Source organism: Rhinatrema bivittatum, chromosome 2, assembly GCF_901001135.1.
Source record: "Rhinatrema bivittatum chromosome 2, aRhiBiv1.1, whole genome shotgun sequence".
In the NCBI taxonomy this organism is placed as follows: Eukaryota; Metazoa; Chordata; class Amphibia; order Gymnophiona; family Rhinatrematidae; genus Rhinatrema; species Rhinatrema bivittatum.
Window position 1 is genome coordinate 38,378,544 of NC_042616.1, and position 24,602 is coordinate 38,403,145.

Genomic DNA, 24,602 nt, shown 5'->3' on the forward strand with positions numbered 1-24,602 from the left:
GTCCTGAGTGGTCAGGACTGATGGAGGGGGACGAGGCGTCGCTGGCATGGCGCCCTCAACTATAGCCGGTAGGAAACGCCTCTGGCTACGGCGGGGCCTCCGGTGGCCGGTGCTGCTTCGATGGCAGCTCGGCAGCTGCCAATACTGCTCTGGAACTGTGGCGCAACTGTGACCGGTGTTGATGCTTCCTGGACTTCCAGCGCTCAGCCTGGTCTTTCCCCAGGGCCGAGGACCACAATGACCCCGAGGTCTGTGGGAGGAGAGAGACCACCGAGGATCGATCTCCCTCTCCCCGATCCTTAGGAGTACTGGATAGTGAGAGTACCAAGGGAAGGGTCAGAGATGGTTCCCCGCAGTCTTTGAGCATCGAGAATACCAAAGCCGGAGTGGAAGATTTTTGAGAACCGAAGAGCTTCTCCATTTTATCCAGGCGTGCTCAATGCCCTTTGGGCGTCATTTGATCACACAAACTATACCCTCGGATGTCGTGCAAGGCCTCCTGGCAGAGGATACATACCTCATACGGATCTGTGATGGACATGGTCTGGGGGCACTGGGGGCACCGTCAAAAAAAAATGGCCAATGGGACCACAGTGCAAGAGTCGGGAATCAACCGCGAAGAACAAGATATCATAAACAAGGGAACCTACAGAAACGAAGGGATACCGATCGTGAAGGGGTCCTGATGCAGAAAAAACACCTGAAAAAGTTAAACACAATTTCAAGGAGTTGGAGCTCCACCACCTATGCGCCTATGGCTACTGCGCCATGGAAAAGAAGAGACTGAAGGGGGACCTTGCATGGACCCACGAATAGCAGCAGGTTGGGCATGCTCAGTCTGCCAGTCAAATGTTTTCTGTGCCGGGCTCCATCAGATGATGTCACCCACATGTGAGGACTACCATCCTCCTTGTCCTAGGAGAATGTGGAGGTAGGCCTCAGTCAAGTCCAGCAACACTAGAAATTCTCCTCACCGAACCGCTTGCTGCCTTCCTCCTGAACCACAGCGAGAGATCACAAATGCCTCTCTGAGGGACCGAGAACATTCTAAAGTGTAGCTGTCTTTTATTACCTCTAGGACCCACTGATCCGAGGAATCCTGGTCCACTCCTTGTAAAAAAGCGATAGATGGCCCCCTACTGCAATGCAGAGAGAGTGGACCCCACTGGCCTCATTGAGAGGTCTTATTGGCCCCATCCTCTTGGCTGGAGCTCTCTCTGGGATTCCTACGGGATACTCGAAATGACTACTGCTGCCCAGCCCCCTGGCCTATGCCTCCCCAAATTGCGCAGAGCTTTTCAGGGAATGAAAACGGCGACCCTCCTGAAAATGGAATTGAGACGGAAAGGATTTTCAAGCTGCCTCCCTGTCCTCCCAGCACTTTGATCAACTGCTCCAAGTCCTCCCCAAACATCCCTTAAAGGGGAGATTACAGAGTTGCGACTTGGATCACATGTCCGCCAACCAATTTTGCAGCCATAGCAAGAAACAGGCCAAATCCACCACAACCATACTCCTGGCCGAAGTCCAGATCAAATCGTAAAGAGCATCTGCCACATGGCAATTCCGGCCTCCACCTGAGCTGCCTGACTATTCGTGCTAGCTTCAGCTGAAGATTTCTCTTGCACCTTCTGGACTCAGCACAAACAAAGCCTTTGCAATAGGCTACTAAAGATCGCAGCTTGTAGTCTCAAAGCCAAGACCTCAAACATCCATTTCAGAAGAACCTCCAGCCTACGATCCTGTACATCCTTTAAGGCTGCCAACCCTGCCACCGGGATCATCGTCTTCTTGGTGACTGCAGACACAGAGGCATCCACCTTGGGCAACTCCAACAGCTGAAGCATGTCCTCAGTCAGAGGATACAACTTTGCCATAGCCCTGGCCACCTTCAGGCCCGCCTCCAGGAGATCCCACTCCCGGCTTACCAACTTCCTGACCTTCTTGGGGAGCGGAAAAGCCATAGGCGGTCCCTGGAGACCATCCAAAAACGGGTCCACCCCCTCATGGTCCAACTCCTCTTGAACCAGTTTAATCCCCAGCTCCTGCAGAACATGGGGGATAAGCGGCTTCAGCTCCTCCATACGAAACAGCCGCACCACATTGAGATCATCACCTTCTGCTACCGGAATCTCCTCCAGATCCGCCATGTCCTTATCTACCCCTTGATCGGGATTCGGGTCCCCAGGGTCAATAGGCACATCCCCGGGAACAACATCTGGGTCATCCAGGTCTGAGACCCTCGAACCACCCTGATCTTCCAGATGATCCTGCCCCAGGTGGCAGAGAAGGTGTCCTTACCCCTTAGATGAGGAAACTCGTGGCATCTTCGGAGCAGAACGAATCTGAGGGCCCGCAGACCGCCTAGCCCCCACATTCTTCCTGGCCAGGAACACCTCGTGCATAAGCAGCATAAACTCCAAGGAGAAGCCCAAATCATCCTCTTTATCAGACCCAGAGCTGGCCTGATCCTCCCCCTAGCTCCCGCCACAACTGGTGTTAATGGGGGAGGGGAATCACCATGCCCCAAAGTAGTTCTCCTCCTAGACCTAGTTTTCTCTTTACCAGCTAGACTCTCCAAATCCCCTGCCACACTAGTGACTGGGCCCTAAGATTGAGTGGTCCTGTGCCCGGGCTCAGCCCCTCCCCCTCCCCCCCGGGAGCCTTTCCCGCCTGAAACATAATCGTGGCACAAAAACGTTGAATTCAAGTGCCCTGGGGACTGTCCGCACGATCAGCAATTTTTCCCACGGTGCGAATCAGCCGGCGGTGCCATCTTGGAAACACACACGGTTGGGCCTGCACCTCCACTGCATGGCTGCGGCGCTCGGGGAATTAAGGCACAAGAGGGGAAAAACTGGCCGCGTAGCTCAGCCCCTGACTCCCTGAGCCAGTAGCTGTGAGTCGCGTCCCCACGAGGCTACCTACCCAGAGCTGGCCTGCCAGGAAGGAGCCGCTGCTCTTCTTTCTAAACACAAACCTCTTAAAGAGGCAGGAGCAGCACAGCCATCCAGGAAAACACCACAGCAGAACAAACAACAAAAACCCCTTAAGGAAACTTTCCTGCTGCAGGAATCTGGGAAGAAGCCTTCAGGGATGCAGAGGGAACCAGGACTATCAGCTCCCTGGAACCGCTGCGGGTCAAGCTGCTCAGAGACTGCCAATCCCCATGCTTGCCCGGCTCAACCCGAGGCCCCATGATGGAACCTAACACCTCAGGGAGAATCTCCTCTTTGCTAAAGCTTCTTAAAAGTTAATTCTCTCATTCTTTTTTTAAACTAAACTCCAGGCTACAGAATTGCACCTCTCCCATCTGCTGGAGGCAGAGAAATACTGAGGGACTGCAGGTGGTCCCTACATACGGTTATGTCGCAGTGCCTCAAACTCTTTGGTTCTCTGCCTCCATCTGCTGGTAGGGATGCAAAACCCACTTGTCTGGACTGATCTGGGTACGAACAGGAAAACATCTTTTCTAACAGAGCCCACTCCCCTGGATCCAAAGAGTTTCTGCTGAGAAAGTCCACTTGCACGTTTTCCCCTCCCAGGATGTGACTCGCAGAGAGCATTCTCAGATTTCTTTCTGCTCAGAGCATCAACAGACCCACTTCCTGTGCTACTGCTGACTCCTGGCTCCTCCTTGATGATATATACGTGCTACCATTGTCACACTTTTGGACAGACTGCCCTTCCCTTCAACTGAGGAGCAAAATGCAAAAGAACCATCCTTATAGCCCTCCTCCCGAGTCTAAGTGCCCTGAGTCACCTGTCTTTTGGCAATGTGCTCCCCAACCAAGGAAACCGGCCTCACTAGTCAGTACGATCCAATAGGCTACTTGAGGCCTACTCCTTGTTCCTAATGTTTCAACCCCAGTCTCCCCCGATTGAACTGAGCTGCTTTGCATGCATAACATTTTCTAATGCATGCAAAGAAGCTCATTAATAATCAATTCCATGCAAACAATATTTTAAAAAATTCAGCCATGTTATTTTTTCCGGATTTCAGGGAGGTGTAGTTTCTTGTTCTCCGGGACATTGGGCTGCGAAGCCTGTTAAAGAGTCAGGCCTCCAAAAAACTGCACCTCCTAAATGACCCCGGGAGTCTGAGTAGACCCCCCTGCCCACCCCAGGACCACCTGCCAGAAAACAAAACGAACTCCAGCTGATTCTGCAGCACCTGGGGAAGCGCTATTGGGGCAAGCCAGCCGGGAGAAGCACAGAGCCAGAAAACAAAACTGAAACTTGAGCCTCAGGGAAAACTGCAGGCCACATGGTCCAGGGGAAAGGAGGAGGGGAAGAAGAATGGATGGGGGACAAGAACAGAGAGGCTGAAAGAGAGGACACAGAAAAGAGGAGGAAGCTGATGGACACGTAGCAGGAACGAGGAAAGAATGCGCACACCCACACACCTCCTCCATACCTGGAAAGCATGAAACCCCTCTGTCTGTCCAACTCAACACCGTTCACACCACCTCACATGCATCTCCTGAAACCCATCTCCCTACATTCCCAGCCACTCACCCCACACTTACCACCAGAAAGCCACTCACAACACTCGCCCCGATGCACGCTTACCCACTCACCCCCTCACCATGCGCAAAGCAACCTGCGCCCACACCACCATAAACCATGCCATGCCAATAACCCCCTCAGATCTCTGACAGCACCACCACCACCACATAACCATGCGCAGCGCTGCAGACCCAGTCGCGACACTCATCCCCTCCCCTGCAGACTCATCCCCTCACACACCCCTAACCACAGCCACCTACACCATGCACACTTCTGGGAAAACCCTGCACCCCACACCCACCACCCACCACCTCAGTCCTTCCTTCACACTCTACCCACACATTGCCCCTCAAACCTCCACCTGCACACCCCCGCAAACCCAGTTACAACACTCAGCCCCACCCCTAGCCACTCGCACCATAAAAACCTATCTTCACACTTTCACCCACACACATCCCTCCACAGCCAATCACCCATCACCTCCACATACCACCGACACCACTCCCACCCACACACCCAACCTACACCTCCACACACCCACCCGCACATATACATCGGTGCTTCCACACCACCCTCCCAAATTACATGCACACACCCCCTACACAGACCCCCATCCACAAATCATCTGCGCCACTACATTCCTCTCTCACAGCCTCAAACCAAGGTGAGCGGCGCAGCGCATACACACACGGCAATGGTCATCCGGAGCGGATGGACGGGCTGCCGTGCCGCTGCAGCCACTGCAGGAGACCTCAGCCGGCAGGGGGGGCCAGGGCCAGTGAAATCCTCACCGTGGAGGCAGCAGTGGTGGGGGAGGCAGCGGAAGACCTCTGGGATTTTCAAGGCCCCACCAGTAGAAGAGAAAAAAGGCACAGTGGATGACGAAAGGGCTGATGAGGTTTCCCAGGCCCCCACCAACAGCAGGAAGACAAGGCCAGAGGGGTGGGAAAGATGGGGAGGGAAGGAAGGAAGGGGGTAGCTGTAAGTGAGAGAGGAGTTGGGAGAAAAGGGGTGAGTAAAGAGGAGAACATGGAGAGGGACGAGTGAAGAATGCAACGGGGAAATTGTGCGTGCACTGCACAGCCTTCATCCTCCCCATACACCCCCCCCCCACACACACTCACCCCTAGAAGGGAAGGGTGGAGGAAGTGGAGAGGGAGAGGAGGGAACAAAGTGGAGAGTGTCGGGGGGGGGGGGGAGTGTGCACACAACCCAGCCCAGGCCCAGCATTCCCCATTACTGCCTGCACACACTCATTCCCCACAAGCTCCCTACCCAATACCCCCTTTCTCTATCCCCCAACACACAACTCCTTTACTCCGCTGCTCCCCCCACAAACATCTCTCCTACATCACCACCACCCCCCCACACACACAAGGGGGGGGGCAGAGGAAAAGGGAAGCAGGGTGAAGTGTAGAGTGCAAGGGGGGGGGGGGTCGTGCCTTCACCCCACTCCGCCCTGCAAACCTATCAAGCCGCGCTCTGCCGAGCCCCACAAATACCCGCAGACCTGCCCCCCAATTCCTCCACTCCCACGGAGCAAAGGCAAGGCGCCCAACACACCTGCAGGGCTTGGAGTCCTAAAATGTGCTCTCTGAAGCTGGCATGCAAGCAATTGTAAACCCTTCTTTTCGGGAAGGCGTCCTCGGGCTGCTGAACTCCCCCTCGCTCCAGGCGGACACACGCCATCTGCCCGAGCTCTTATCTGCACTCCCCGGGAGAGGGCAGTGCGGGGAGCAAGTGCCGGAGAGGGGGAGTCGTGCACGAGTCTCCCCCACACACCGTGTATTGCCCACCGTGCCGCCCCAGCCCGCCTGCCAAAAAACACAACGCCAAAACCGGCTCTCACTGCGCCCGACCTCCCTGAAGCCGCACGCCGCTCCTCCTGCCGCAGAACCCGACCTTCACAACCACCAATTAAAAATACTTAAGCTCTCTGGGTTTTTGTTTTTTTTTTAACTTAATAAACTTTATAAACAGCAACTTCCCTTACGAAGGCTTCAGGATCCGGCTACCTGGCTGTAGGAGGAAAGAGAGGGGACTGGCCCCACTAGTGATCTCTTCCCTCAGCGGGTCCAGAATCTGGACAGACTCGGGGGTCTCCAACCCCTCCGCTCGTCCCCTCCTCCACCTAAAGGGATGGCCCCACCAGGACCTAGCAACCTTCGGGGAGGTTAACAGTCACCTCTACCCTATAATTTCTTTTTTTTTTGTTCAGGCCGCAGGTGTCGCACCACATTCCATCTGCTGGAGACAGAGAAACACTGAGGGACTTGCAGGCGCCACAACAGGTGTCAGCGAAACTTTCTCTGCCTCCATCTGCTGGAAGGGGGAGGGAAAAACCCCCAGGAGTCTGGCCTGATCCGGGTATGGTACAGGGAACTTCCAATTTTATTTCTGGAGAATTCTGAGGTCTCTTCTATCACTTCAGCCAGATTCAGGATTGGATTTTGAGACTTTTTTTTTTAAACACAATCAGGAGTCTTGCTTTTAATTATAAAGTAAGAATTGTTTTTTTCTGATATGGCGAAAGTTGCGCGGAAGGCAGTTCTTTGCTTCTTCAGCCCCAGACATTGCGAATCGGGGCATTGTTTGTTCAAATATTTTCTTAAATACCAGAGTAATAAGTATGTGTTTCTTAAGCCTTCTCACTTCTCCTCCTTTCACGTTCCCAGTTCCTTGGTTTGCTAAGTGGGGATTTGCAGCTTGCGAGTTATCCTTTCTGCCTAACCCTTCAGTTGAACTGAAGATGATTATGCTCTTAGGCCTATCCAGCTCGTCGCCTGTTTTTTTATGGCAGTTATTTCTTGTGCAAATTTGAGCTCTCCCCCTTAATACGGAGGACATTTTTGTGAAGAAAGAGATGTCCATTGTGTTTCTTATTATTGTTTCTTTTGGACATTTTCAGTTCTGAACACTTTTCCTAAGCAAATGTGTATTTGTATTAAAATTATTTAAAAAAAAAAAAGGAGCCATGATTATAATGGAAGCCTGTCACACGACAATTAAGGTGCGATTGCCCACGATATGAGCACTCCCATTCTCATTCTCTGGGAGATCTACTTTCTTACATTATAGGACGTGTAGGATGTGGAAATGATAACCAGATAATTGCAGTGTGGAAGAAGAAACTGCAGAATGTCTGCAGAGTCCAGGAGTCCTTCCATAAGGTCTATGGGAAGACCTGAGTTGGCTCCAGCATCTTACTCTTTAAACGTATACACACGTGAGCCGTATTTATGGAGAGTGGGGGTGTCTGTGGTTTCTATTTGTTTATCATACTGGGTAAAGTTTAAAGAGATATTTCAGTTGAAAAAGAGGAGGAATACCTGGGGAATACGTGTAATTTTAAATCCATGAGCAGAGTGCTGAGTAGTGGGAAATTGAGAAGTACTTTCTTGAAATGTGTTGACTGTGTACAATTGTTCTCTTCTGATCCAATAAAGGACCTCTGCTAGATAAATACAAAATAAGCCAGAAACCTGACAGCCACTTTCAAAACTTCAACCAGTTCTCAAGGGAAGAATATCTTTGGCCCCCACAAACTCCAGACAACTCTTCAGTGGAATGTTATAGCAATAGTAATCAGGACTTTGCTGGGGGTCAGATTCATTCTGCCCATGAACACAGGCGGAGTTTTGATGGAGGTCCTCAGGAAGATTTGGTTGGGAATGAGGGAATTCATCAGGCTGAATAGAGATGGCCCTTAATTAGGTGGAAGGGGAGGGATTGGGGGTTTGGTTAATTTATGAATAATGGTGTGACCAGTGCATTCCTTTCGCTCTCTGACTCGTGGTTGCGGTGTTATTTCTGTGTTACTAATTGACAACACAGAATATTTGTCTTCTGGCGTGTTTTTTTGTTTTAATGGCGAGGCTTATTTGGGACACTTGTTGCTTGCTGCAGGATACCCGTTAGTGGTGATGACACTATTCTTACTCTTAATATACATAGGGTCCTAATATAATCTCAGAATATAGTCCCCCCGAGGCAGCTCTCTTCGAGTTTAATACAGCTCTTGTTAAATTTTGGTACATCACTAAGACACATTCCAGACGAGGGCCTTTTCCTTGAAAGACTTGAGTTTAAGGTGACTCAGTTGGGGAAGGGATGCCCTGTGTCAGTGCTTCTCAAACTTTTTTTACTTCATGGCGCACAGATCCAAATTCCACAGCATCCTCACCCACATGATCCTATCTCTCTTTCTCTCCCCCACTCCCCCTGCATGATCTTCTCTTGCTCCCTTCCCCGCATCCTGTCTCCTACACCCTAACCCCATGGCATAATCCTTGTGAAAGCCAGGGCTGAAAATATATATGCAACTGGATGTTTTTACTTATTTTGATAGAGGGGCTGCTCCTATAAAAGCCAATGAGGTGACAATGAGTGCCAGCAGCCTTCCCAGTGTCTGTATCAGGGGGAAGCAGGCCACCCGAGATTGGGGATGTGGATGTGGGCAGTGGCAGTGCTGATGGAAGTAATGATCCTTTTCTTCTGATCCTCTCTTATGTCCCCCTCTCCCCCAGGCCAGCAGGAGGAGAGCGGCACGTCTTTTCATGTCTGCTCCCTCCTCTGTTGGCTTCACTCTCATGACTGAATGCCCGGAGCCTCCGGTCTGTGCTACAAGTCTGGGGGGTCCCTGCACACTGAAACGTAAGAGAGCAAAGCAAGAGGAGGTGGCAAAGGGGGCATGAAGTGCTGCTCTCCTCCTGCCTGTGGGATGGTGGGAAAAAGAGGACCGAGACAGGGCTGCAGCGCAACGAGGTAGCGAAGCACTGTACCATGTGACTGGTGCCTGTAACAGAAACCCTGGGAGTGATTAGAGAGCTCTCCAGAGGAGCTTGTGAAGGGGTCTCTGCAGTTCCCAGCTGCTCCTTCCACTCTTCCTCTCAGCAGTTTTACCCCGGTCCCTCTTATTCCTGCACTCACCTGAGCAGCTGCTTCTCCCAGTTCCTCTTTCCTCTGATCCCGGCTCATCCCTGATGTACGGCTCTTCCCCTCGTTCAATGTGGGAGATAATATCAGGGGTGACAGTCGGAGAGCCTGTTCCTGGAGTAAGAGCACTGAATTAGGCTTCCCATAGTCACTTTAGGTGTGATTCCCCCAAATTCAATATTTAGAAAACTTTCTAGCATAAATAATTTCACCAGTTTTAGTGAACAAAAATATGAAAACATTCAATTGAAGAGGAACAGTTTTCATGGCCCTGCACATCTCAAAAATATCACAAAAAATATCTTTGTTCATCTCTTCAGTCTATCTCCAACCAAAAATTATCACTCATTTAATTATGCACAAGCCTCGTATCCCTTTATTCAGGTACAGTGAGGAGGTCCCAGCAATGGAGGGTGGAAGTGACCTGCTCAAGGTCACAAGCAGCAGCAATGGAAGAAGATACTACTTACCTGATAATTTCCTTTTCTCTGGTGAAGACAGGTTAATCTATGACCAGTGGGTTATGCACCTCTACCAGCAGATGGAGACAGAGCAAAGCTGACATCACGGTATTTAAACCCCTGCAATGACATCAGCCCACCAGTATTCTCTGCAAAAGCCAACTGTGGACAACTAAACAATATTTGATCATAACCATTAACAGACAACCTTTCAAGCATTCAGTTAACAGGAAACACAAGGGGCCAGACAAGTAGTGTAACGTCACTAATCTAAAGACTAGATTTGACACTTACCAGTTATCCTCGGAAACGCAGCCATGCAGGAGGACAAAAGCACCACAATCTGACAGCCAAGGGTGGGAAGGTAGATCAACCTGTCTTCATTAAAGTAAAGGTCATTATTAGGTAAGTGCTAATGTCTCCTTTCTCAGCATTCAGACAGGTTAATCCACGACCAGTGGGATGAACCAAAGCTACACCTGGACAGGGCAGGAGGCTGCCCATGGTCCCATCAATGCCGCACAAGTGAAGACTGTGTCCTCCTGGCCCTGCACATCCAGGCAGTAATGCCTGGAAAAGGTGGGTAAGGAGAACCATGTTGCAGCTCGGCAAATCTCAACAGGAGGCAACAATACAACCTCCGCCCATGACACTGCCTGAGCCCTAGTGGAATGAGTCCTGACCTGTCTATGTAATGGTTTGTCAGCATCCACATACGCGGCTGTGACTACCTCCTTGATCCAGCAGGCTACTGTAGCCTATGACGCCGGCTCGCCCAGTTTACCCCCACTGTGGAGTATAATTAACCAGTCTGCCTGCCTGAGAAGTGGAGAAACTTCCAAATACCTCATAATATGCCACTTGACATCCAAACAGACGATATTCATCCACATCATCACTCTCCCTGTCCAGTGTCGGCAGGGAATTCGATTGATTAAAGTGAAAGTCTGAGGCCACCTTCGGCATCAAAGATGGAACGGCCGCATCTGGACCACACCCCTGGAGTCAACTCACAAGAATGGTTCCTGGCAGAACAAATTGCTACAAGAAGCACTGCCTTAAAGGAAAGTAACCTGAAGGAGAGGCTACACAGTGGTCGAAAGGTGAAACCTGCCAGAAAATCCAGAATCAGATTGAGGCTCCAGACAGGCTCTGGCAACCGCAAGGGGGGGAGGGGACGATGATGCTTCACCCCTGTCAAGAAACGGGCCACCTCCGGATGGGCCGACAAGGATTCACCAGACCCCTGACCTCAGAAAACTGGCAAGAGCTGCCACCTCTACCTTCAAGGAAAAGCAAGTTTGCTCACTGCAAACGCTGTTTTCCGTAGATAGCAGGGATGAATTAGCCGTGCTGTCTGGGAACGTCCTTGGGAAGGGCCCTCGGCAGAGCTTCTCAAAGATCGCAGAACTCTGGCTCTACACGATCTTGCCCGTGCGGCACCATCTTCCTTCAGTCCATAATCTAACTCATCCAGCGGAGCGAAGAATCGAGAGGCTGTCCAGGGAGGTGGGCGGGTCAGCATGGCTAATTTATCCTGCTATCTACGGAACACACCATTTACGGTAAGCAAACCTGCTTTTTTCCCCGTCTGAATTAGCCATGCTGTCTGGGAGTCCCCAGCTTCCGCACACTTGAAGACTCAGAGGGAGGGAGTGATAGTCTCCTGCAATCATGAGAGGTCTTGAACGAGTAGATGTGACTCGGTTATTTTCACTTTCGAATAATAGAAGGACTAGGGGGCATTCCATGAAGTTAGCAAGTAGCACATTTAAGACTAATCGGAGAAAATTCTTTTTCACTCAACGCACAATAAAGCTCTGGAATTTGTTGCCAGAGGATGTGGTTAGTGCAGTTAGTGTAGCTGGGTTCAAAAAAGGATTGGATAAGTTCTTGGAGGAGAAGTCCATTAATGGCTATTAATCAATTTTACTTAGGGAACAGCCATTGCTATTAATTGCATCAGTAGCATGGGATCTTCTTAGTGTTTGGGTAATTGCCAGGTTCTTGTGGCCTGGTTTTGGCCTCTGTTGGAAACAGGATGCTGGGCTTGATGGACCCTTGGTCTGACCCAGCATGGCAATTTCTTATGTTCTTATGTTCTAATCCTGAATAATCCCCATGTGCGCAACTCGCCGCTGGTATGGACAGTCTCATTATCTTGTTGCCGATGATTTAGATTTTATTAATTTATGAATTGCCTAATACAAAAGAGGACTAGGCGATGTACAAAGGAACATACAGAATAAAATGTAAATACAGAATAAAACTTAAATGAATAAAAACAAACAAAAAAAATCATTAAATATTACAAGGTCAGCATAAAACTAAATAAAATACTAAAATCATGACTTCCAAAAAAACAATATAAACAATAAGAAATAAAATCAGGATTAAAAATAAGCATAATTAAAAAGATAGGTTTTAATTAACTTTCTGAAATTCTTGATAGAGTCCGCTTGCCTGATTTTGAAGGGAAAAGAATTTCAGAGAGTAGGGCCTACTATAGAGAAAGTGCATTCACGTGTGACATAGAGTCTGGCAAGCCTTGGGGATGGTACATCAAGAAGACCACGTTGTGACGAGCGCAGGGACCTTGTGGGTTGATAAAAGTGAAGCATGGCATTAGCCCAAACAGTGGATTCATCATTCAGCAATTTAAAAATGGACATTGCAGCCTTGTACATTATCCTCTCAATGATGGAAAGCCAATGTAATTCGATCAGAACATCTTAAGCCAGAGAGAAGGCGGGCAGTAGCGTTGAGTAATAGCTGCAAAGGCTTAATAGCAATATTCGGTAATCCAAGATAAAGCAAGTTGCAATAGTTGACTATAGGGAAGAGTGAGGCTTATAGTACTGTACGAAAATCCCATGCATTGAGACGTTTTTTTAAGACCCAATAAAACACGAAGACGATAGAACCCTTGAGCAATGATGTGTTTAATGTGGGACTTGAAAGATAGAGTGTGATCTAGAATGACTCCAAGACTATTGGTCTGCTGTTGGATAGTGAAATTGTGGCCAGTGAGAGATATGGAATTGAAATTGATAGATGAATGGGGGCTGTGGATAACGAGAAACTCAGTTTTCATCATGTTTAAGGACAGTTTGTGATGTTTCAATCATTTGTTAATGGCGGAAAAGCAGATGTTAAGGTGCTCTTGATTATCAGCTGAGCCCAGTGCTGCGTCCAAAGATGCCTGCTGGTCAACATAGTAGTGAGATGTGAAAGTATGCAGAGAGTACTACATGACTGCCTTACATATGTCCAGCAACGGTACTTTTGTGGCGATATGCTACTGAAGTCGCTATGACCCTCACTTGATGTGCCTTTGGTGCCCCAGAAAGGCTCGCCACTCTCTTTGAATAACAAAAGTGAATGCACTGGGAGATCCAATTTGAAAGAGTTCTTTTAGACACTAGTAGACCCAGAGCATTCGGGTTGAAGGACACAAAAATTTGAGAAGTCCTATTCTCTGAATGAGTTTGTCACTTATAATATACTAAAGCTCTTTTACAGTCCAAAGTGTGAAGACAGCGTTCCCTCCAGTTTTTGTGCGCCTTTGGGAAGAATGTTGGCGACGTGATGGATTGATTCAAGTGGAAAGCAGATATGACCTTAGGTAAGAAAGAGGAATGTATTCACAATGCAACCTTGTCGTGGTGAAACTGTAAATACGGGGAGTAGTGAACTAGTGCCTATAGCTCACTGACTCGTTTTGCTGAAGTCACTGCAACCAGGAAGAGCACCTTCTATGTCAGGTATTGCATGTGGCTACTATCCAGTGGTTCAAAAGGAGGAAGCATGAGCTGTTCCAAAACCAGGTTGATGTCCCACGGAACTGGAGGTTTGGGTGGTCTCAATTGCAAGATCCCTTTCATGAAGTGGGAAACCAGAGGATGGTTAGACACCAGAAGCCCATTGTGTGGGTGATGGTAAGCCTCAATAGCACTCACATGGACATGTATGAATGCTGTTGCCAGCCGGGCCTGGTACAGGGTACGCAGATACTCCAACAGTGATTCAGAAAAGCAAGAGAACTGGTCTATTTCCCTGCGTTGACACCAAGAAGAATAACGTTGCCACTTGCCCTAAGGAAGTTTTCCTTGATGAGATTAAAACATCCTGGACCTTCGTTGATAAGTTCAGGTGATTTAATACTCACCTCTCAACCTCCAAGCAATGAGATGCAGCAAGGAGTGCATGGGGTGAAGAAGCATCTCTTCTTCTTGAGTCAAGAGATTCATGCTGTCGCCCAGAGGAATAGGCAGGGCGATGTACAATCGAACTAGATAGGCGTACCAAGGTTGTCTGGGCCAAGCTGGAGCAATAAGGATGAGGTCTGCAACATCCGCAATACATTTATGGATTGTTATGGAAATTAGCGGTATCGGAGGTTAAGCATAGAAGAGTCCCCGCGGACCACGTTATGAGGAGCGTACCCTGTGCGAACCGCTCTTGGCTGGGGTAGACAGAGCAGAATGCCGGAACTTTCCTGTTGCATATCATCGCGAAGAGGTCCATGCATGGAAGATCCCACGTCGCAAACAGCTCATTCACCACCTCCTGGGTCACAGCCCATTCATGAGGACGAAAAATCCGGCTTAGTTTGCCGGCTTTGGTGTTTACCATGCCCGGGAGATAGATCGCCTGGAGGGAGATGGATCACTCCCCTGCCCATTCCATGATCTGCACCGCCTCCCTGCACAGGATCCAGGAACTGGACCCGCCTTCCTTGTTTATGTAGAACATGGCCACCTGATTGTCCGTGTGGACCATGATGTTCTTTCTGCACAGGTGGTTGCAGAAGGTGTGAAAGGTGTTATTTATCACTCTGAGCTCCAGCAGATTTATTTGCTGAGTCCTCTCTGATGGGGACCACAAACCCTGAGTCTTCACGAGCCCCAAATGGATCCCCCACCCCTTCGTGGATGCATCTGTAGTCAGAACCATTTCATGTGCCGGGTTGTGGAATGGGGCTCCTATGGTAAGAACTGCTGGGCACAACCACATGCAATTTCTCTTCACATGGTTCTGATGTCGACAGCAAGTCTAGAAATGGGAAGCCCTATTTCCTAGATCCAGACTCTGACAACTGAGAAAATCAGCTCATACACTGTCTTTTTCTGCAATGTGTATGGGTGACATCTCCCGAAGATGTACTTCCACCCATGGCATGAGTTGGGCTATTTCCTGCAACACTTGCTGGCTCATGGTTCCTCCCTGGCGATCGACGTAAGTCAACGTTGCTGCATTATTTGGACCGCTCGACACTGCAAGCGATCAGCAAATCGTAAGCATGCCAATCAAACGGCATGGGCTTCCAGCTGATTGATGCGCCAGAGAGAATCCTCTGTACTCCAGCACCCCTGCACTGTCAACTCCTGACAATGAACCCCCAACCTTGGAGTCTCACATCCGTCGTGAGTACTAGCTAGACCAGTGTTTGTAGAAGAATGCCCTTCCTTAGATGATCTGCTTGCAATCACCACTGCAGATGGATGCTGATTTCTACTGGTAACTGAAGCCATAACGAGTAGTCTAGAGACTGCGGACTCCAATGTGCAAGCTGTGTGCACTGAAGAGGTTGCATATGAGCCCTTGCCCATGGAACCACCTCTAAGGTGGATGTCATCAACTGGAGCACTTGTAGGTAAGACCATACCATCAGGCATTTTGTTTCTGTCAATAGTCACATTGCGCCATCAGTTTCTGAATGCTGCTCTCCAGCAAGAACACCCTGCCTTGTTTTGTGGCAAAATGAACACCAAGAGACTCCAGTGTGTGGGATAGCTGTAGATTGCTTTTGGCCAAGTTCGCCATCCAACCTAGATCCTGTAGCAAGGAGATCACCTTACACAAGGCATGAAGACTCTCTTTCATGCTCTTGGCCCGAATTAGCCAATCATTTAAGTACGGGGGGACCAGAATGCCAACACTGCCACTACCACCACCACCATGACCTTGGAGAAGGTTCTGGGCACAGAGGCCAAACCAAAGGGCAGCGCTCAAAACTGATGATGCCACCCAAAACAGCAAAAAGCAGAATTCCTTAACCCTCCAGGCAGACAGGAATATGCCAACACACCTCTGACAAATCCAGAGACGTGAGAAACTTCCCTGACTGTACCGCCATTAATCACCAAGCATAAGGTTTCCATGCAGAAACAAGTCATTTGCAATTGGATGTTGATTCCTTTGAATCCAGCCCATATGTTCTTGAGACATGGGCACTCACAGCTCACAGTCTCAGAAGCCTTAACAACGTACACTCCACTGCATGTCTCTTCTGCGGAGAGATGCAGGGAGACACCATGAAGACGTCCCGAGGAACACTGAGAAACTCCAGGAGCATAGCCGACTCTTATCACTTCCAGAACTCAGTGATCCAACATGATCTTGAACCACCTTCGATACAAGAGACAGGCGACCCCCTATCTCCTGTTCCAGGAGGTGGGCCCGTACACCTTCATTGAAGAGGTCGGGGTGGGGGCTACCACCGCATTAGCCAGGCCGAAAGAACTGAGACCTATGCAGAAGTCTAGCTTTCTGGGAAACCACTCATCTGTAGGGTCAAAAACATCTGAAACCTCTAGCACAGTCTCCCACACCAAAGGAGCACAGCTCCTACCTCGTATTCTCTGGCAAGTGAGGAGCCTGGGTCTCACCCCACTTATTGGCCTTTTTTTTTTTTTTTTTTAACTCATTCCAAAATAAGAGTGATCCTTCAAAGGGAAATTTCGTAAGATGAGACTTTGAAATTGTATTGGCCGACCAATTCCGCAGCCATAGCTGACGCCTGGCCGCTAATCACTGAAGACATCCCTCTGCCAGAAGTGTGGATCAGGTCCCAGCCCGCATCCACCAAAAAGGCAGCTGCCGGTCCCATTCATGCCTTGGAAGTCGAATCAAACTCATTGATTTCCCAAGAGAGAAGCAAGCAAGTGTGAGCCACCAGGGAACAGCAAGAGGCTATGTGCAATTTGTTCCCCCTTCTACATGGATAGTCGTCCGCTTGGTGACGGCACACACAAGCGCATCCACTTTCGGAAGCGCAACTGCTCTCTCTCACCACCAGAGTCAGGGGGTATAGCCCTTCCAAGGCTCGTCACCTCTTTAAAATTAGCTTCCGAGCACCCCATTCAAGATCAGTCATCCATAGTGGGGACGAAACATGATATTTTATGCAAAGAAACTAAAAAGTTTTTGGGGTTTTTTTTTTTTTATTAATTGGCTCAGACTTGGAATCAGCCCTCGACAGCTCCAGCATTTTCAGTATCTGGGAGATCGGATCCGGCAACTCCTTGCTATGAGACTCCAACCCTGGAGGAATTTCTCATCCTCTAGGGAGCAAGGATCGCCTTCCTCATCCATGCCATCTGGGTCCTTTATCAGCATGACCCACAGCAGGTCTAGACACACTCCAACGCTAACCTGCGGCACCAGGCACGCGGGGATCCGCAAACTGCGATCCAGAACTTTTAGGTTTGGCCGGCTGCGCCAACTGTGCCTGAAAAAAAAAAAAAAAAAGGACTGCAGCCCTTGAATAAAAAACCAAAAACTAGGGGGCGTTGGTTCTGTGCCCACTAAGTTGCCTTCCCCTGCTGACAAGACAGTTAGGGGAGCCCCAAAACCTGGTGAAATCTTTAAAAGGTCATCCTCTGGTCCCATTCCCACATCATGCTGGGAAGAGCCAGGTTCAGCAAAATTAGCCAGAAAGAACTCTTCCTGAGTCTCCAAGCCGTGTTGACACAAGTTAGAGGGGATGCCAGGCTGTAATGCTCATAAATGGCAAGCAGCACAAAGCGGGTAGGCGCTTAAGGCTCCTTTGCTACTGGTGCCATGGATAAACACCCACTAGCAGCACGGTCCCAAAGGCATCTGCAATTGTGCACCCAACTGCTCTCCTGCACAAGCGAGCCTGGACAGGGCGCCCTAAAAGAAGCTCTGTCCAATAAGTGCACATCACGGAAGCCCAAAATGTAAGCGCCCAATATGAAATCCAGGTAGGTGCCCACCTGGGCACGCAAGCATGAACAGACGGCAGCACCTGAGCGCTCACACCTGCGCACAGAAAAGCGCGCAAACATGACCGCGGCCTACCATGCAGCGTCTGGGCAAAGCCTGAGCGTGGGGGTCTAGCCAAAAGGCTGCTCAACCCGCCCCAAGCTGCCCCAAGTCTCCGAACTCCCCCCAGAGGCAGGAACAAACGTCAGATGGGCGTGCCGAGGCTCGGAGACCAGAGGGGGAATGGAATCCCTAAAATTATCTCCCCTTCTTTTTTTTTTTTTTTTTATTATTCTTTATCTGAGCTCAGCTCGTCCCAGCCGAGAACAGAGTCAGTCTCCCGCTGCAGGAGGAGAGGGCAAAGCCCTTCACCACCGCGCTCGGCTTTCTGCACCCATTAGCCTCTCAGCTGTTTTTCTCTCAACAGCTAAGTCCACAACAGAAAATCAGCTACCAGACCAAGGCACTTCTTTCTCCTTCCAGTTTCTCCTTTTTTTTTTTTTTAAAGCAATCCCCAGTAGGGAGATGCACATCCACCATCTACTGGAGACAGAGGATACTGGCGGGCTGATGTCGGTGGAGGGGTGTATATATCATTACATCAGCTTTGCTCTGTCTCCATCTGCTGGTAGAGGTGCATAACCCACTGGTTGTAGATTAACCTGACTGAATGCTAAGAAAGCAGGATTTGAATCCTGGCTTCCCAGTTTCTCAGCCCTCTGCTCTAACCAGGAGACTACCCTCACCTCCACTGGCTGCTGTAAATTTTGTCCTATTTTATAAATCTTTATCTAAGCTCCTCCATCACAGTGAGAAAGCCTGGAGAAGGACGTGAGGCCCAGACTGACCACAATTTTTTTAAATGCCATTATATTTATTTTATTTTAAATATATAACACAAATAAATAAAACAAAATGAGATAAAACATTTGAAGTTAACACCCCTAAGGAAGATAGAAAGGATCAGGGACTGGGGAAGAGTAGAAATAGCAAAAAGAGGAGAGGAGAGTGGGATCTGATCCCAGAAGAAAGGGGGATCCAGAACTGGGAGGGGAGGAGGAAGGCCATAGCCCAGATTTCAGGGATTAGAGGAGAGATCCAGGACTGGTAATATTTTTTTTTGGGGGGGGGGGGGGAGGGGGCTCATCCTCACCTTTTGCATCATGGATTCCCTCTCACACTCATACACCCAGCCCCTCTCTCTCACATCCATACAAACCACAGTAAACAGCTTCATCACACACCCACCCATCCCCAGTACTGATCACCTCTCCCCTTTCTCAAACATACACACCTCTCGTCCAACGTTATCCCCTCTCTCTAGCTCTTCTGGTGCTGATCCCTTCCCTCTAAGTGCAACTTATTACTATGGCAATGAGGGAGCATGGCTTGCATCCCACACCACTCTGGGAAGATTAGCAAGACCTCAAAGAGTGGAGTTACTCTCCCCTGGGAGCACTGCCAGACTAAGGTCCCTTGGAGATGCTCCCAGTGCCAGTAAGTTAAAGGAAATACAAGCCTGTGTTGCAAGCCCCTTTACCCCCATGTGTCCAAAGAAGCCTCTTGTGGACCCAAGGCATGACAGTAACTTGCAAGAGATGGTCAGGGGAGTGAGAGGGTGGAGATAATGGAAAATGTTAGGACAGGAAGATTTGGAGGCCATGGGTGTTATTGGGTGGGACTTTGGCTACTGAATCTTCATGTGCTGGCAAGATTGGGGTAAGGAGGAGATGCTACCATAGGCCATCAGGGCTTCCTTGGACACAAGGGGCTACGGTGGATGTGGATTCAACAGCAGCACTTGGGCCTTTTGAGAGGGCAGCCCATGGCAATGATCATTGTTGTTCTAGCAGAGATTACACATTCTTTGCCAGCTGCGCCAATCTGAGATTTACAAAACTGTAGTACATAGGTTCCACAGTTGAGTGAACTCCATGGGAATGTCCTATTTCATCACAGCTTAAATTGGTCCCAAAGTGATCAATGGAGTACTCACATTCTCACCATTTTGACAAAATCTTTGGAGGAAAGCCTTACACGTAGAACTATCTTTATCAAGATGCTCTACAGCTCTTAATAAAAATGTAAAATTGACCCCTACCCAGTGAATTGAGGGTCTGATATATGTCTTTCATCACAGCTTTATAAAGCTCCTTCTGCTCTTCTTCTAAATCCTCCCACTCCTCCTGGCAGAAATAGACAGCGACGTCCTCAAAGGTTACTGGGACCTGAAACACAGACCAGAAATACACTTAGCACTTTCTGCATTTTGCTCCTCAGGAGATCTTACAGCAGTTGGGCTCTGAAGGGCAAGGGGAAAGTTGTGTGAGTGTGTATAATTCACAGTCATATAATACCTAATCCCAGACTAATGTTTTATCAACTGGAAACCAATTACACATAGAATCTGAGACACAAAATTTCACTTACGGTACTCCTGATCTCTCTGCTTATACTCAGGCGAATCCCAAAGTGCCTTTTATGCACATCAAGCCTGCTCGGGGCCTTACGGGCCGACTCTGCAATATCCGTTGTTAGAAAGCTGCAGGAATGTTTGTTTAGAGAGGGCAAGAAGTTGGAAACAATCTCCTACCTGAGCAGAAGCTCCTGCAGGCATTTTTCTTTCTGCTTTTGCTGCTCTCACGATAAGAAATGAATTGGGGGCTCTTTCTCAGGCTGGAAAAGCTCTGGATGTTTGCCTTTTACAATGCAGCTTAGCGGCAGAAGGTGAGATTTGGGGCTAGGGGTCTCTGGTTTTCAGCTGTTAATTTGCAAATGATTTGTGTTTCTCTTTCTCCAGCACTCGACAGCTCCTCTTCCTGCTGGGCGCAGCTTGATGACATCACAGAGGAGCGGACAAAGGATTACACTGAGAACAGAAGGGAGAGGTGAATGAAGCTTTACACTGAGCTCTGGCACCGCAGGGCGGAACCCATTCTGCTTCCTCCTGAATATTTATGGTCTCGTGCTCATTTGGGCATTTTAGATAAAGTTACCAAATCACACTGCCTCCTCCCCCACCACTGACCCTTTCCTCACCTCGTCACCCCCAGAATTCAGCCCCTCCTTGTCACCATTCTTGGGGACTTTTAGTTTCTGCTCATCCAGAGCTCAGGGATTGGTACTAAATAGACTTTTCTCCCTTCTTTCTTCAAATGCCTCTTCCTCCTTGCATACAGCATGTAGCATCTTTTTTATTATTTAATTATTTATTGCTTCTGTATTCTGCAAAATCCATATTCATGTCCAGTGTGGATCACAGAAATGCACTTTACCTAATTAACATTCTATCAGACAACAAAATAATTTCCAGCTGTTAGTGCCTCTGGCTTGATTTTCTGACTCAGCCTCTCTTTTTCTGCTGCTCTTCTCTATTCCTTTTTTCCCCTGTCTTTCTCTGGTGTCCTTTTTCTTTTCTATTTCAGTTCAGTCTTTCCTTCCACAGCAGATATTTTTATGTCTCTCTCTTTCTATCCTGTCCTTCTTCCTCCTTTTCCTTCCTGCTTCCCTTTCCTCGTTCCTCCCCCTTCCACTTTCCATCTTTCCTCTGTTCCTTATTCCATTCGTCCTATATTATCTCCCTGAATGTCCTCTTTCCCCACCCCCACTCCAGGTTCTCTCCAAACCTGGGAACTTTGGAGTTCTGTTCACTCTGAGATTCGGGCCAGTTAGCAGGGGATGTATATAATGTACACTCACCTAACACACAGGCCCTGAGGAGGATTATATTTCAGAAGAACTTAGAGCACTGGGGATCAGCAGGGCAGGGGAAGAGTTTTCTGTATGCACATAACTGGGGCCACCAAACAAGGCAGCTAAGCACCCACTGATATAATCATAGACCTTTTATATCACTTTTGTGTCCTATAAACCAATTCTATATGTATAAAAAGACATGCGAGGTGCCTTGCGCAGTTCAAGCGTGAATCTGTTTTGAAGATGGCTGGAGAATTTTCTCCAATGCAAGCATGAGTAGGACAAAACGCCATGTGAGGGTTGCTAAGATATTCTATAAAACTTGTTAGTGGTTATCATCTGAGATCATCCATAAACTTTTGACAGCATGCTCCTGGAGTACTTTGAAACTTCCATTCTTCAGAAAAGATGAGAAGGATTTTGTTTATTTGTGAAGACTGAGATATGTTTGGCTCTCACTGAGTGACTTTTTCATATATATAAAAAGTGTAGAATTATATCAGTGGGTGCTTAGCTATCTTGTTTGTTTGTGGGTTATGATAAGTTTGTCATCACCCTAATATATGACTTTTTAAAAATTATTTTTATTTGCACGACATAAAATACAACACATATGCCAAAGAAGCATATTTTAACAGTACATCAATATTTCAACAAAAATGTTTTATGACTTTTCCCTATGAAATGAGAAATTACTACTTACCTGATAATTTCCTTTTTTTTTTTTAGTGAAGACAGGTTAATCCATGACCAGTGCGTTATGCACCTCTACCAGCAGATGGAGATGGAGCAAAGCTGATGTCACGGTATATATACCCCTGCACTGATATCAGCCAGCCAGTATTCTCTGCAAAAGCCAACCGTGGATAAACTAACAATATTTGATTATAACTATCAACAGACAACCACTCAAGCACCCAGGTAACAGGGAACACTGAGTTCTGACAAGGACTGTAACATCACTAATTGAGGAACTGAAACTGACACCAGTCATCACTGGAAACACAGCCACTCAAGAGGGCAATAGTACCACAGACCAGCAGCCAAGGGCGGGAAGGTGGATTAACATGTCTTCACTAAAGAAAAGGAAATTATCAGATAAGTAGTCATTTCTCTTTTGTTAGCATTCAGACAGGTTAACCCATGATCAGTGGGATGTACCAAAGCTACTCCTTCCCGCATCCTTCCCGGGTCTACACATCCAGGCAGCAATACCTGGAAAAGTATAATGGAGGATCACATTGCAACTCAGCAAATCTCGTCAGTAGATAACAATCAAAGCTCCACCCATGATACAGCTCAAGCCCTAGTGGAATGAGCTCTAACCCGTCTAGGTAACGACTGCTCAGTATTCACATACGCAACTGTAATAACTTCCTTAATCCAGCGGGCTATGGCAGCCCATGATGCCGACTCATCCTGTTTACTGCCACTGTGAAGAACAAACAGGGTGTTCTTGAGAGGTATAGCAACCTCCAATTACCTCATCAGATGCCTCAACATCCAAGGTCCGCAACAGACGATATTCGTTCACATCTCTCTCTCTAGTCTATCCCAGCATTGGCAGGGAATTTAATGATCCAAGCAAAATTCAAAGACCACTTTTGGCAAAAAAGACAGAACAGATGGAGCAGGACCACCCCTAGAGTCACCCACAGGAACAGCCCCCAGCCAAAGAACCTGCAGCACAAAACTGCACACGCAGAACAAATTGCCATAAGAACATCATCCTCAAACTCAGTAACCGCCAGGAGAGGCTACATAGAGGTCGAAAAGTGAAACTTGCCCAAAAGTTCTAGAACCAGATTAAGGTTCCCTAAGAGCTCCAGCAACTGAAAGGGAGAACGCAGATGCTTCACCCCCTTCAAAAAATGGGCCACATCCAAATGGGCTGATAAGGGTCTACCATTCCTCTGACCCTGAAACCGGGCAAGATCTGCCACCTGCACCTTCAAGGAGCTAAGGGCCAATCCCTTAAGTAACCCATCCTGTAAGGATTGCAAAATGGGTGAGAGAGATCTTCATCGAATGAGGAAGCACACCTCATTCCTCACACCAAACCTCAAACACTCTCCAAACTCGAACGTAAACTAAAGAAATGGAAAAAACTTCTGCGCTTGAAGCAAGGTGGAAAACACAGCCATACTGTAAGACAAAAGCAAGCCGGATCTTTCTGAAGAACAGGTCCCTGTCATAGCAGGTCCCTGTGGATTGTAAATTGGAAGAAGAGTTTGCCAAGAATCTCCGCAAATGTGTATACCACAGCCTCCTGGGCCAATTTAGAGCCACCAGAAGCACCAATCCCATGTGTCTTTTGATCTTCCGAATCACTCTGTCCAACCTGGGCCACGGGGAAAGGCATACAGAAGCTTGCCTTCCAGCCAGACCTGCATGACATCAGCAGTACTCAAGGACTTCTGATCTCTCCTACGATGGAGGAAATGAGGAAACATCACATTGTGTAATCTCGCCAATAAGTTTAAAAACAGAAGGCCCCAGAGGGTCACTATGAGCTTTCACGCCTCATCTGACAACTCCCAGTCTCTCGATCCAGGGTCTGTCTTGCTGAGAAAATCGGCTCTTACATTGCCCTTTCCCGCAGTGTGGAAGGCAGAGATCTCCTGCCAAGTCCCTGAGCTGGGATATGTCCTGCGATATTTGCTGGCCTTTGGTGCCTCCTTGGCAACTGATGTAAATCACTGTGTTCGTATTGCCTATCATTACTCGAGCCACTTGAACCTGCAAGCAGGCCAGCTGAACAGCACATGCTTCCAGACAAGTGATGCTCTAGAGAGACCCTTGCACTATCAACTCCTAACAGTGAGCCCCCTAAAGCCGGAGGCTTGCATTCGTTGTGTGTACCAGCCAGGCCAGGGTCTGTAGGGAAACGCCTTCCTTAGATCATCCACTTTCAACCACCTCTACAGTTAGATGCTGATCTCCACCAGTAACTGAAGCCGCATCAAGTAGTCCTTAGACTTCGTGCAAACA

The 24,602-nt window shown here is 48.5% G+C and overlaps 1 protein-coding gene across 3 annotated transcripts in view; it reads right to left on the minus strand.

The window, feature by feature from the left end:
* Window positions 1-24,602, minus strand: part of LOC115083857 (zinc finger protein 271-like) — a 634,158-nt gene that overhangs the window by 14,165 nt on the left and 595,391 nt on the right. The window contains exons 1-3 of one of the 3 annotated variants that reach the window (XM_029587897.1): window positions 20,509-20,799; window positions 20,017-20,143; window positions 9,439-9,558 (exon numbers count right to left, since the gene is read on the minus strand). In XM_029587897.1, the coding sequence (XP_029443757.1) occupies window positions 9,439-9,558; window positions 20,017-20,143; window positions 20,509-20,532 (271 nt within the window). In that variant the 5' untranslated portion in view covers window positions 20,533-20,799. Of the gene's footprint in view, window positions 1-9,438; window positions 9,559-20,016; window positions 20,144-20,508; window positions 20,800-24,602 lie in introns of those variants that run through there. The other 2 variants (XM_029587895.1, XM_029587896.1) reach the window with 2 other exon arrangements.